The sequence below is a fragment of the Oryx dammah genome, unplaced genomic scaffold (genome assembly GCF_014754425.2).
Source record: "Oryx dammah isolate SB20612 unplaced genomic scaffold, SCBI_Odam_1.1 HiC_scaffold_23, whole genome shotgun sequence".
NCBI classification, from domain to species: Eukaryota; Metazoa; Chordata; class Mammalia; order Artiodactyla; family Bovidae; genus Oryx; species Oryx dammah.
Window position 1 is genome coordinate 78,751,848 of NW_024070207.1, and position 15,155 is coordinate 78,767,002.

At 38.9% G+C, this 15,155-nt stretch overlaps 1 protein-coding gene across 1 annotated transcript in view; it reads left to right on the top strand.

Moving 5' to 3' along the window:
- The first annotated feature begins 3,992 nt into the window (after nucleotides 1-3,992).
- LOC120882077 (zinc finger protein 81) overlaps nucleotides 3,993-15,155 on the top strand; it is a 76,481-nt gene continuing 65,318 nt past the window's right edge. Inside the window, exons 1-2 of the mRNA XM_040265855.1 lie at nucleotides 3,993-4,077; nucleotides 10,288-10,534. Coding sequence (XP_040121789.1) covers nucleotides 10,463-10,534 — 72 coding nt within the window. The 5' untranslated portion in view covers nucleotides 3,993-4,077; nucleotides 10,288-10,462. The remainder of the gene's footprint in view (nucleotides 4,078-10,287; nucleotides 10,535-15,155) is intronic.

A 15,155-nucleotide genomic window follows, 5' to 3' on the forward strand; every position in this document is an offset into this window, starting at 1 on the left:
TTGTGTGTCAGAAGACAGGAAATGAATCTGAAAAAAAATTTAGGGGCCTTCTATCTCAGTGAGATTACTAGGGGTCCAGAGGTAGAGGGCTTGTTGAGATACTCCTTCTAACCTCTTGAAGAATAAGTTTTGCATCTGGCTCTTCCATAAGCAAAAAGGAGGGACAACACCTAGAGCCTCTTTGGACATCAGAGGCAACACAGTCCTCACCTGGATGAGCTGCTGCTGCTGCTGCTAAGTCACTTCAGTCATGTCCGACTCTGTGCGACCCCATAGACAGCAGCCCACCAGGCTCCCCCATCCCTGGGATTCTCCAGGCAAGAACACTGGAGTGGGTTGCCATTTCCTTCTCCAAAGCATGAAAGTGAAAAGTGAAAGTGAAGTCGCTGAGTCATGTCTGACCCTTCGAGACCCCATGGACTGCAACCTACCAGGCTCCTCTGCCCATGGGATTTTCCGGCAAGAGTACTGGAGTGGGGGTTGCCATTGCCTTCTCCACTGGATGAGCTACTCTGGCCTATTTACCAGGTTATTCAAAATTAATGGCTACCAAAGTGGGAGGGCTTCCCTTGTGGCTCAGCTGGTAAAGAATCTGCCTGCAATGCAGGAGACATGGGTTCAATCCCTGGGTTGGGGAGATCCCCTGGAGAAGGGAAAGGCTACCCATTCCAGTATTCTGGCCTACAGAATTCCATGGACTGTATAGTCTGTGGGATCGAAAAGAGTAGGACACGACTGAGTGACTTTCACTTTCAAAGTGGGAGGGGTTAACTGGGAGTATGGGATTAACAGATGCACATTACCATACATAAAGTAGATAAACAACAGGCACCTACTATATAGCACAGGGAACTATATTCAGTATCTTGTAATAACCTATAATAGAAGAGAATGTAAAAATAATGACGGTATAACTGAATCACTTTACTGTGCACTTGAAACTAACAAACATTGCTAATCAATTGTATTTCAATAAATTTTTAAAAGAGAAAAAAAAGACATTTGAGCAGGTGCATGAGTGGTGTGCCAGGGTGAGCCTTGGAGGCAGAGCACCTGTGGCAGGGGCCACAGTAAGTGTCAAGACCATGGTGTGCCTGCTTTCTTGATCATCCCACCACAGGGTGGCGTCTCTGGGCTGGGCCAAAGATTTTCTTAGCCCATTCAAGGACAGGACTGTACTTTTCTCCATGCAGACTTTCTCTTTTTACATTTAGATATTTATCTAAGTTTGTTGTTGTTCAATCACCAAGTCGTGTCTGAGTCTTCACGACCCCATGGACTGCAGCATGCCCGACTTCCCTGTCCATCTCACCATATAACAGTTTAATTTTCCTGATTAACTTAAACATTAAGTTAGTTTTAATAATATGATTAGCACATATGCACCTACCACCCAAAAGAAAAGGTATGGCCTTAACAATAATTCCATCTAACCACGTGTCTCCCCAATTCCTGGCCCTGCCTGTCCTCAACTGAGGTAAACATCATCCTAAATACCAAGTTCATCAATATTTTATTTCCTTTTAATATAATTTTATCATAACTATACAAAATCCTAAATAATTCTTTTTTGGGAATCACAGTTGTGTTTTTTTTTTCCCCTTAAATTCATCCCTATTGTTGGGTACTGTTCTGGTTCATTCATTTTGACTCCATTCACTTTTGTTTCCAGGTTTTGCTATCAAAACAAGATAGCATGCATATTCTAGGTTTCATGTGCAAGTGGTTCTCTTAGATATATTCCTAAGCATGGACAGGATAGATTGTGAGGTCTGTAAATATTCACTGCAGGAGGAAATGCCAACTATTTTCTGAAGTGGTCACACTGATTTATATTCCTTCAACAGGGCAAGAAGATCCTGTATTTATATATCCTCTCCAACAGTCTGTTTTGTCAGACATAATTTTTGCAAGTTGAATGGGTGTAAAATGTTATCTCATTATTTGTATTTCCCTGATCACTAATGACTTTGAACATCTCTTCATATGATTATTGGCTCCTTCTTTCTTCTCTGAAATAGTCTAATAGACTTAGCTTTTTAAAAACATAACCATAGTACTATTATGACACTGACATTAACAATACCAAACATGCTTCCACTGATTCCATTTCTTCTTTCATGTATTCATTCAACAAACACCCAGACCAGGACTATAGGGGCAGAAAGAGAATCTGGGATAACCAGAGGCTCTAACCATCTAAGAAAGTAAAAATTAGCTAAGAATGTAAAAGTATGCTCTGCCATTCATAAGGCTGGGGGAACAGACACAGAAAAAGTCAGATGAAAATTAATAGGAAACATTATTTCTCTCAAGGATGTCCTGTATCTGTAATGCCATAAAGAACTCCTGCTTTGAGTGACTGCTGCTTTTTTACTCACTGAGAAACTTTGTTCTCTACAATCATAAAGTATCAAACTGTTTGATATCAGTATAGATAAAATATCCCACTCTTGGTGAAGATTTTAAGTCACTTACACACAAAAGAGCAGCTAAGGTTTCCAACCCCAGTGCAGAGATAGGGGGTATCTAGATAGAAAATTCCATATCTATCTTAACTTTATGGTTTCCAAGGAAACAGGATTCTGAGTTCACTTTATAGTCCACATACGGTCCGGCTTTGTTTTGAGTTTACCAAAACACTCCTTCATTCACATTTCATCTGAACTTCACCATTCCTCAGAATTTCATAACTCCATTTTTTCTTTTGTTTAGTGAACCACACTATGGTTCCTCTGGTGTGTGGTCTCCCTCACTGACTGATAAATTTGTCAGACTACAGATTAATCCCAGATGTTCTTAGGCTAATTGGAATAGGACACCCTTATATTCCAGATTGTTAAACTGAGGCCCAGATGGAAAGTCACTGGACTGAGAGCATCCAGCAAGTTCACACCTGAGCTCCTCCAAACACCCTCCATACTTGAGGATTCAGAAGGGCCTGCAGTGGGATACAGAGCCCTCTACCTCTGTCAGGAGGATTCCATGAAAGAGATATTGGAACTTGGGTTTTGAAAGATACGTAGGCATTCTCAGAAGGGCAGCATGACTTCTTCTTCATGTGCCCCAGTGACATCTCCCAGAGGGCAAGGGCATCTCCAGGATTTCCTTACTGGAGGTGACAAGGGGCAACAAACTGGTAAAAGGGCAGAAGCGGTCTTGTCTTAAAGCTACATTTGCAAAGTAAGGGCACTATTACTATATAGATTTTATTTTATGAAAAAAGAAAATTTTCCTAAAATATTTTTATTGACATATTGTATTAGATTAAGGGAAATTTTTTTAAAAATTGGTATAAACTGATTTTAGCTGGGGTGGCTGGAGTAGGTATGTCAATAATGTCAATTTTGGGAGCATCCAAATCCCACAGCCAACCCCACAAGCCCAGCAGAGGGGAACCTTACACTGACTCCTTCCCCTTTTCCTCCAGTGCTATATCCTAGGAGGGCCTGTTGGTCCCTGGTTTCTTCCCTTTTGCCCCTCGTGATATGTTCCAGGAGAAGCCTGCAAGTAGTCTGACTTCTCATCCCCTGTTATCTGCCAGGAGATAATAGCCACCGGCATCTCTGTGTCTTTTCAGAGGCCTCTCAGCTTCTGTGAACATCATTACACAGATCCATAGGGTTCAGAGCCAAAGACCCTTTCTCTAAAAAGCCCGCCCAGAGAAACGCCCCCATTCTTGCTCCCCACCACCTGTGAGACAGGGCCACCGCTCCGCAATGGGAGTAGAGGCTTCCTCATCCTCTGTACGGAATGGACACTGCTCCAACATGGCGTACTCCACGAGGAAGCGCAACTTGGGCGCGGCCACGTTCCCCGCCTGACAACGCTGCCGAGGGGCATTGAATGCCCCAAAACATTGACTCCGTAACATCGCCATGTTGACTATTGGTTGACTGTGGCTTCGAACGTGTTTTTGCGCCTGTGCAGAGCCACGCCCCTTCTGTGAACCTCCCACCTAAACCCCGAGAAGGGGCGGTGCTAGGGGTGGTGACCGGAAGCGGCTGCAGTTTTCTGCCGTGGTTTAATAGTTGTTGTGAAGAGGATCCCGTTGCTCTGTGCCGGAGCGGTGTGAAGGTAAAGGGGACCCGGGGAGGGTGAGTGTTGGGGAATTCTGTCTGGTCAGTGATGGAATCGGTTGTCCGGATATAGTTGGATGATTCGCCTTTTATTTTTCAGGCTTTCCTCTTTTCTCATATCAATGTTAAGGTCTTAAAGTTCACTCTGAGACCCACAGGGTTTGGTGCATTATATTCTAAGTGTTTTCCAAGAGTTGATTTTTTTTTTTTGTCCATGAATTATTTAAAAGTGCGCTTTCATTTTACAAAAGTTTATCTTACTAGACTTCTAAGATTTGTTTGGTTAGAAAAATGTCTGCATGAAGCTCATTTCTTGAAATCTCAGGGGACTTATGGCCTAGTCTTTGGTGAATTTTTAATAAATGTTCCATGTATAATTCGAAAATAATATTTGTTTAGCTGTCAGTTGTGTTGTACAAAATTTGTACTTTTTTGTTTGCTTATTCTCTTACAGAGAAAGGAGAGATTAAGTCTTCACTGTGATAATGATTTTATTCATTTCTTCTTCCGCTGTCCGTGATCCAATTTGAGTTGTTTTGTATGAAGCTGTGAGTCTTAGATCGAGGTGCATATATTTGAATGTTCAATTACTTAAGCATCTTTTCTTAAAAAGACTGCAGTTCCTCCACTGACTCCTTTTGTACCTTTGTCAAAAATAAATTTGCCATACTTTTGTGCAGCTATTTCTAGATTCTTTGTTATGTTCCATTTGTTTATGTGTCTGTCTGCTTTTATCATGAAAGTACGTTGAATTTTTCAGTACTGTATGAATTTATATGATTTTTCTTCTTTAGCCTGTTAATATGGGGAAATCCCCTTATTGATTTTTGAATATTGAACCAGCCTTACATTCCTGGAATAAACTTCACTTGCTAGTGGTGTATAATTCTTTTTTTTATATTGCAGAAATTATTAATTAATGCTTTTTTTGAGGATTTTTGTGTCCAAGTTTGTGACAGACATTGGTCTGTAGTTTTCTTTTTTTGTCCTGTCTTTGGTTTTAGTATTAGGATAATACTGATCTCAATAAATGAGTTAAGAAGTGTTCTCTCCTCTTCTATTTTCTGGAAGAGATTATGTAGATGATATTTTTTCTTTTAATGTTCAGTAGAATTCTCCAGTGAAACCATCTGGGCCTGGAAATTTCCTTTTGGAAGCTTTTGATTATGGCTTCAATTTCTGCAGTAGTTAAATAACTATTCAGGTTATCTATTTAGTGTCTGTTCAGTGTACCTACATATTTAATAGTGGGTAAATTGTGAGAGTCTATGTTTTGTGAGAAAATTGGACTATTTCATCCAAGTTGTTGAATTTATGTGCATAAAGTGGTGTGTGATATTCCCTTACTTTCAATGACTACAGAATCTATAGTTATATCTACTGTTTCATTTCTGATATTGGTAATTTGTGTCTTCTCTCTTTTTATCTTTGTCAGTCTTGCTAGAGGATTACCAATTTTATTGTCTTTTCAACAAACCAGCTTTTAGTTCCGTTGATTTTTCTCTATTTTCAATTTTATTGATTTCCGCTCTTACATTTATTACTTCCTTCTGATTGCTTTGGGTTTTCTTTGCTCTTCTTTTTCTAGTATCTTATGTTGGGAGCTTACCTTATTGATTAATACCTTAATTCTTTTCTAATATAAACATTTAGGATTATAAATTTGCCTTTCAACACTGCTTTATCTATATCCCAAATTGTGATACGTTGTATTTTCATTTTCATTCATTACTTTTTAATTTCCCTTGAGACTTCCTCTTTGATCCATGGATTATTTAGTTGTATTGTTTAATTTCCAAAGTTTGGCGACTTTCCTGTTACATGTTACTGATTTCTAGTTTGATGCTACTATAATCAGAGAACATAAGCTGATGATTTCAATTTGTTAAGGTTTGTTTGACCCTGGAGAGTGTCACACAGGTGCTTGAAGAGAATGTGTATTCTATTAGTGTTTGGCTGGAGTAGGATGGATATGTTCAGTTAGGTCTCTTTTCTTGGTCCTTTGATTAAGGGGTGCAGGCTTTTCTTAGAGCTTTGTTGTCTGTGCCTACTGATGGTTCTGAGTTATAAGCTTCTCTCATGGCCTGATGGTGATACATGCAAGGGAAAAGGAAACCCAGGGAACTCACTACAGTTGTTCCTTAGGCCCTGAGGTCTGTAGACTGTGCCTTTTCTTTTTAACTTTGAGTCTATTTGTATTTGTTGTTATGTCATTTTTTCCCCTGGTCTCTTCCACATTCATTATTCTCTTCTATCTCTATTTTCCTGTATTAACTTTGTTAGTTTAAATTTTTCTAGGTAAGCACCTGTTTCACATCAATATAAAATATGTTGCTATACAGTTATGCATAATATCCTACAATAACTACTTTGAAACACTGCCTTATCTGGGAATGATTCTCATTCTGTCTTCTCTCTATATATATGTGTGCATGTGTGTGAATATATATGTTTTTTAACTCTACTTTATCTCATTTGCTAGGGAGTTATCTGTGACATTGGTCATTTTAAAGGACCAGCTCTTTGTTTTCTTTAAAATCCTATTATATTCATTTGATTTATTTAAGGTTTTTCTTAATTACTGTTTTCCTTTTGGGGGGGTTGCTTAATTTTGTTTTTTTCTACTTCTGATGTTTTAGAGTGAATACTTAGCTCTCTTTTGTTCTTGTTCATTTTTTAATTTATTATTTTATTGAAGGGTTTAAAGAATTTTGCTTTACAGAATTTTGTTGTTTTCTGTCAAACCTCAACATGAATCAACCATAGGTATACACATATCCCCTCCATTTTGAACCTCCCTCCCATCTCTCTCCCCATCCCACCCCTCTAGGTTGATACAGAGCCCCGGTTTGAGTTTCCTGAGCCATACAGCAAATTCCTGTTGGCTATCTATTTTACATATGGTAATATAAGTTTCCATGTTACTCTTTCCATACATCTCACCCCCTCCTCCCCTCTCCCCATGTCCATAAGTCTACTCTCTATGTCTGTTTCTCCTTTGTTGCCCTGTAAATAAATTCTTCAGAACCATTTTTCTAGATTCTGTGCATTAGAATACGGTGTTTTATCTTTCTGACTCACTTCACTCTCTATAATAGGTTCTAGGTTCATCCACCTCATATACCCTGAGGAAACCAGGGTTGAAAAAGACGCATGTATCTCTTTTTTGTTTTATCTATTTATTTGTATAGAATATTTACTTTGTTGGTCTTTGGGGGCAATTTGATATATCACCAGTGTATTACAGCTGAGCCATTAATCTTGTAGCTTCACCACTGTTAACTGGTTCATTTTTATGACACTGCTGAAAAATCAGCTGTTTCTCTAGAGATTAAAGATAAAAACCTTTTGAGAAATGTGCAAGTTCCTTTTGTATACCTACAGATTTTTCCACTCTATTAGATTTTTCATCTTTCACAGTATTTATTTTCTTTAAATTAGTGGTAACTGGTTTTGCTTTATTTTTTACCTTAAAGTTTTTTGGCTGGCTTTATGAAATACATAAAGTTTGTCCATGGCCATGGTCTTTGATACCCTCATGCAGCTGCTCAGGCTCCAGGTGATGTCATCTGTACCTGTTATATTTATTTTTAATTAAAAATAAAGCCATTAAAATATATACATTTCTCTCTGTATAGAACTTTAGCATGTTCCATGACTTCTGGTAAAAATTCTGTAGCTTTTGTATTGATTTCTGACTTTGATCCTGGGTTATTTAGGAAAGTGTTCTTTTTCTTTTTTCCTTTTCCCTTGTGGTTCAGCGGGTAAAGCATCTGCCTGCAATGTGGGAGACCTGGGTTCGATCCCTGGGTTGGGGAGATCCCCTGGAGAAGGGAAAGGCTACCCACTCCAGTATTATGGCCTAGAGAATTCCATGGACTCTATAGTCCATGTGGTCACAAAGAGTTGGACACAACTGGGCAACTTTCACTTTCTTTTCCTTTTAAAGCAGATTTATTTATTTAGTTATATAAAAGAGACATGCATATATATTCAGTACCTTAAAATTCACCAATTTGAAGTGTATGGTTCAGTGATTTTTAGTACATTCACAGAATCGTTTAGTCAACACCACAGTATAATTTTAGAACGTTGTCAATACCCCAGAAAGAAACTTTTCATGCATTAGCAGACATTCATCGTTCATGCCACTCTACATCCCCAGCCCTAGGAAACTTCTAACCAGTTTTCTGTCTCATGTGTTTGCCTGTTCTGGACATTTCATATATGTGGAATCATAAAATATGTGGTCTTTTGTGACTGACTTCTTTCCCTTAAGATAATGATTTCAAGTTTCATTTATGTTATGGCATATATTGGTACTTCTTTTTTATTGCCAAATAATACTCCATTGTATGCACACACCAAATTTTGTTTATCTGTTCATCAGTTGTCAACAGTTAAATGGTTGTCACTTTTTGGCTACTATGAATACTACTGCTGTGAATATTTGTGCACAAGTTTTGGAGTGAACATGGGCTTTCATTTCTCTTGGTAGATACTAGGAGTAGAACTTCTAGGTCATACAGTAACTCTCTATGGGTAGCATTTTGAGGAACTGCCAACCTATTTTTCAGAGTGGCTGTACCATTTTTAAATTTTACCAGTAATGTCTGAGAGCTCAAATTTATTCACATCTCACCAACATTAGTTACTTTTTTTTAAGCCATCCTAGTGTATATGAAATGGTTTGCTAATTAATAGAACATTTTTGGTTTTGATTACATTTCCCAAGGCATTATGACATTGAACATCTTATACTATAATCAGAGGATGCAGCCTGTCCATTCCCAACATTCAGACACCTACCAGGTTTTTTTGTGGCCAAGTTATTTGATAGAATTTTGTAAAAAGTTCTATAGGCGAAAGAAAAGAAAGCATATTCTCTCTCTGACACAACGTCATCTTTACGTGTTTAAAATTTAACCTATTCATACTTTTAATTTTATTTTACTTTTTATTTTGTTTACTTTCTTGTTTCTTTTTCATCTCATTTCTTAGCTTCTCTTGTCTTAAGTTCCTCCTCATTTTATGTGATATTTACCCTTCCCCAACAAGAATGACTAAATCTGTAGTGCCTGGATTAGTTGATCATAATGAAATTGTACCTCAGCTTGGACAGGGAGACAACTTCCCCTCCCTAGTTCCCTCAACAGGAGAAACAGTTTTTACCTCTGGATGTTTTTGTGGTAATTAAAAATTTTAGTCCCAGACTGTTAGTAATTTCTTTATGGCATACGTCTTCTGTCTTAAAAAACTTTACTTAACATTTACTTTTTTCAAATTATAATCATGTTTTCAACATCTAGTAGAACCATGTTTATTTTGAGCCTCCCACATATAAGGTACCATGTGGTATACCATTGAGAATGTGAACTTTGCAGCCAGGTAGACTGACTTCAATTTAACATCACTAAACCTGTTTCTACATGCATGCTGCTGCTGCTGCTAAGCCGCTTCAGTCATGTCCAATTCTGTGCGACCCCATAGACGGCAGCCCACCAGGCTCCTGTGTCCCTGGGATTTTCCAGGCAAGAATACTGCAGTGGGTTGCCATTTCCTTCTCCAGTGCAAGCATGCATGCATGCTAAGGCACTTCAGTGGTGTCTGACTCTGTGCGACCCCATGGACTGTAGCCCACCAGGCTCCTCTGTCCACGGGATTCTCTAGGCAAGAATACTGGAGTGGGTTGCCATTTCTTTCTCCTCTATATGCATACTGTGAGATAATAATAATTACAGCAGTACACAAATAATGTGATTGATGTGCACATTAAATGAGATACCTCCTTCTGCATATTACATGATTCCTTGTAATAACCATATTTGCTAATATGAATTAAGTATTTATCTGGGCCAGTCTGTTGCTGAGTTCTTTAAGAACATCAACTCATTTAATTCTCACAGTCCCTTGAAATAAATATTTTTGATTTGTTTTGGGGAAAAGAAAACCTGAAGAAACATTTTTATATTCATATAGCTAAAGGATGACAGAGCTAGAAATGAAGCTTTTGTTAATTTTAGTCTGAGTCTCATGGTCACACTCATATTCCCTTTGGTGAATGACTTGAATAGGTTGATGTGAATAGGTTCAATAGGTTGAATAGGTTGATGTGACTGTCTACTCCACAGTATTCAGTGCCGTGTTCTCAGGAAGCACTTGTGGGGTGAATGCAGAATAACTGACCACATGAACACTGTCTTTCCAGGTTTCTTGAAATCTCTGCTTAGCCCTTGGGACAGACCCTGTGGTGAAGGCTGCAGGATCTTCCATTTCCAGCATCAGCAGCTGTGGTTAAGTCCATAGGTGCCCACCTGACCTCGCGTTCCTGGGAAGAACAGAGTTGTCAGCAAGAGAACCTGGAGGTAAAGCCCATCAGAAAGATGCCAGGCAATTGGAGTGCTGCTGGGCCATCCCTGACCCTGACTACAGGCGGACGTGACAATTCCTGTGAGGTAAGGAGTAGGAAGAGGCACCCAGGGACAGAAATTCTCCAGAATGAAAGATAATATCTCGCTATTTTAATTTGTATGACTTTTTTTAAATCAGGTAACATAATCGGGATTTTTATTGCTTATTTATTTATGTGAATTTCCTTCTGTCCATTGTTGATTTATTTATATTAGCTTAAGGATTTTTACAGAGTTTTTTTTTTAAAGAGTAAGGTTAATAACCTTTTATCATTCTTATATATTGGGTTGGCCAAAAAGTTTGTTTGGGGTTTTTTGTACAATGTTATGGAAAAAACCCAAATGAACTTTTTGGTTAACCCAATATTTCTGTGAATATTTTTTACCACTTTGTAATTTGAAATTAGTTTCTAGTTTATTTATAAATGACAAAAGGTGCCAAATAGTTCTCGAAGTCTTCTTAAAACAATGACTCTTCCCTGCTTTGTTTCTCCCAGATTACAGCTCTCTAGAAGCAAGCTCTCTTAAACTTTTTAATGGATTTCTTTTTAGTTTTGAACATTATCTATTGACTTTCCACTACAAAAGGGAGAGATTTAGCTTTTCCACACACCTCCACTCATATACACATTTGCCTCTACCTATCACTGTTCTGATTAGATCTATCGTGTTTATTATTGTGACTGTTTATAGTTGAGTTGTGTAGTATCCCTGCTTACTATTTCTTCACAACTTTTACTTTTCCCTGGAATTAACTATTTTTTTAATGGATTGATCATTTCTTTGCTTTAAATTCTTTCTAGTTATTTAAATCTCTGTGTATATTCAGACATAGACGTTAAAGAATCTACCTGCAATGTGAGCTGCTGCTGCTGCTAAGTCACTTCAGTTGTGTCCAACTCTGTGTGACCCCATAGATGGCAGCCCACTAGGCTCCCCCATCCCTGGGATTCTCCAGGCAAGAACACTGGAATGGGTTGCCATTTCCTTCTCCAATGTATGAAAGTGAAAAGTGAAAGTGAAGTCGCTCAGTCGTGTCCGACTCCTAGTGACCCCATGGACTGCAGCCTGCCAGGCTCCTCCATCCATGGGATTTGCCAGGCAAGAGTACTGGAGTGCATTGCCATTGCCTTTTCCAACTCAGGTTCAATTCCTCAGTCAGGAGGATCCCCTGGAGAAGGGACTGGCAACCCATTCCAGTATTCTTGCCTTGAGAAACCCACCGACAGAGGAGCTGGGTGGGCTACAATCCATGGGGTCACAAAGAGTCGGACACACACATAGTGACATTACTTATAAATACTCATACCATGTTTACTATGAGCCCAGCACTGTCACACACACACACATCTACTAACTCATCTTTGTTACAATCTGGAGAAGTAGGTACCATTGTTATTCTCATTTTATATAAGGGGAAACTGTTGTTTGTTGTTTAGTTGCTGAGTCATATCCAACTCTTTGCAGCCCCATGGACTATAGCCCCCCAGGCTCCCCTGTCCATGAAATTTTCCAGGCAAGAATGCTGGAGTGGATTGCCATTTCTTTCTCCAAGGGGAAACTGGGGCATAGAGAAAAACTATCTGACCCAAGTTAACACAGCAAGTAATAGCAGGGAGTGCTATCTCAACTTTGGGTATCAGTGTCTTCTCTTTGAAAAAAATCTCTCCTGAACCTTGTTGACTTGCTGAAGGCTGGTCTGGTTGCTCTCTCACCTTCACACACAGCTATGACTTTGGTGTCTTCTGTTCGCCATCTATCAGGAAATCCTTTTTACCTCTGTCTTGTATCAGATTCCCTTCCCTGAGAATCCTGTTTTTTTCCTTCCTGTTTCCTAGATCCTGTGTCTTCCTCTTTCTTGGTTTACCCTCTAATTTGGGGGGTGGGGTACATCCTTCAGTATATCCTTGAAAATGGATGCATGACAAGAGAACTTTATGAAGCTTTGCATATCTGAAAATGTCATATAAAATATATTTATGCAATATATAATTGTATAAATACATTTACAGAAATAAAAAAGTAATAAATACCATGGAAATATGTTTATTTGACCCTGATAATAAATTTATCTTTTTGGCTGACTGTAGAATTCTAGGTTGGAAATCATTTTTGTGTAGAATTTTACAAACCTGTTTCCAGTCTAGTCCTTTTCCCACTCATACACACATTTTTTTCTGCTTTTCAAAAAATCTCTTATTTCAGTTGTTGATCCTCCATATTTTAAATTCTTTGCTCTACCGATTTCCATTTCTTTCTCTTTCACTCTCCTTCCTAGAAATTTTTTTTTTAAACTTTATCTCCCCAATCATCTTCTGTGTCTCTCATTAATGCTGTTCTATATTTTTGGAAGATGGAGGGATACTCAAGATACTGGAATGGTGTCTTGAGACTGAAAAATGAGGCAGGCAATTCCATACAATCAATGGATCAGTTTATTGTTATAGGTAACTTACTCACAGGGTGGGATCAGGGGGCTGATGAACCAGAAGCATTCACAGCTGCCTCCTACACAGCTGAGGGAGGATTAGGACAATTTCACAGTTAACCTAGTCTGGGGGTGGGGGTACGTGCTTGGAAACAGCAAGTGCATTCCTAAGTCAAGATTTATGAATGGGCAACTAGTCTTGTTGGAGAAGGCAATGGCCCCCCACTCTAGTACTCTTGCCTGGAAAATCCCATGGATGGAGGAGCCTGGTGGGCTGCAGTCCATGGGGTTGCTAAGAGTCGGACACGGCTGAGCGACTTCACTTTCACTTTTCACTTTCATGCATTGGAAAAGGAAATGGCAACCCACTCCAGTCTCTTGCCTGGAGAATCCCAGGGAGGGGGGATTCTGGTTGGCTTCCATCTATGGGATCGCAGAGTCGGACACGACTGAAGCGACTTAGCATCAGTAGCAGCAGCAACTAGTCTTATGGGCACTGGGAATACCTCAGTGAAGGTCTTCATTATTATTTAAAGACTGATAGAGCCTAGAGGCCACAAGATCTAATGATCATTAAGCAATATCTATTAACTATCAATACAAAGCCCTTGGTGACAGAGAAGAGACTTACTATATGGTACAGCCCTAGGCAGGGTCAGTGAGGAGGCCCATGATGGCATCTATTATGATAACTGTACATATATTTTTTATGTATAATTTTACTTATTTATTTGTTTAGGCTGTGTTGGGTCTTCGTTGCTTCATGAGGGCTTTCTCTAGTTACAGTGAGTAGGGGCTACACTCTACTTGCAGTGCTCGGGCTTGTCATTGCAGTACCTTCTCTTGCTGTGGAGGAGGGGCTCTAGGGTGCATGGGCTTCAGTAGCTGCAGTTCCTGGGCTCAAGAGCACAGGCTCAATAGTGTGGCATATGGACTTAGTTGCTTTGTGGCATGTAGAATCTTTCTGGACCAAGGTTTGAACCCATGTCTCCTGCAATGGCAGGAGAATTTACCACTGAGCCACAAGGGAAGCCCATGTTTTTGTTTTAAATAACTCTTTTTCTTTTCAGAATTTTTGTTTAGTATCTTGTCACTTTTATATTAGTAAAATTTTTTAAATTTAATTTTTAAATGATAATATAGTCAGATGGCTCAAAAGTAAAATTTTTTAATATATATAATATTTTAAAATATGAAAAGCTATATACAGTCTAAATTCTCTTATCTTTTTCCTGTCTATTCACTTCTCTTTATTTTTAATTTTTATTTAGTTTTTGGCTGCACCATGGTGGGGCATGTGGGATCTTAGTCCCCTGACCAGGGATTGAACCCACACCCCCTGCAGTGGAAGCATAGAGTCTTAACCACTGGACCACCAGGGAACTTGCAGATCAGCTCTCTTTACATATAACCAAGTTAGTTTTCTCTGCATGAATTTCTTTATGTAAGTAAAAGCAGTTGAGAGCACACTGTTATTTTTTCTTTTTTAGTTCAGGAAAGGTAGTCCACAAAACAAATCCTTATCAGTTTTTGGTGATTTTAAATCTTTTGGTAAAATAGAATATGAGTTATAAACCATGCTGCCATGAACATTTTTGTTCATGTCATGTATGTGTGTCCACCCTCTCTTGACTGTATACATAGGGATGGAGTTAGTGGTTCCTAGACTCAGCCTATCTTTTAAAAAATATTTTTGTTGTGAGATATATGTCCAGAAAAGTGTACAAAATAGACATGTACAGCTCAGTAATTTTTCACTATGTAGGTCTAGAAAATGTCCATAGTTAGCGTTCCAGAATTCCCCTACTTCCAAAGTCAGGTACTTTCCTGACTTTTATGATAACTTATTTCCATTGAAAAGAAAATCACAAGCCACAGAGTGGAAGAAGAGACAGACAACAGAGGACTTGTACCCAGGATGTATAAAGAAGAGTAGAACAATAAGAAAAAGCAGATGACCCTGTAGTCAGAGAGGTTATTTGGTTAGGTGTGTAACAAAGGAAGAAATCCAAGTGGCTAGTAACACCTGAGATGGTACTCAGGGAAATGCAGGGAAATCAGGGAAATGCAAAAGTGAAACCACAGTGTAATCCTACCATACCTCCACCAGAATGGCTAAACTTAAGAAGCCTGACAATGACAACTGTTAGCAAGGATAAGGGTCTGTATCAGTAGCTCATATACTCATCTCAGTACATATAGTTGCTGATGTATTAGCTCATATTGGCAGTCCATAGA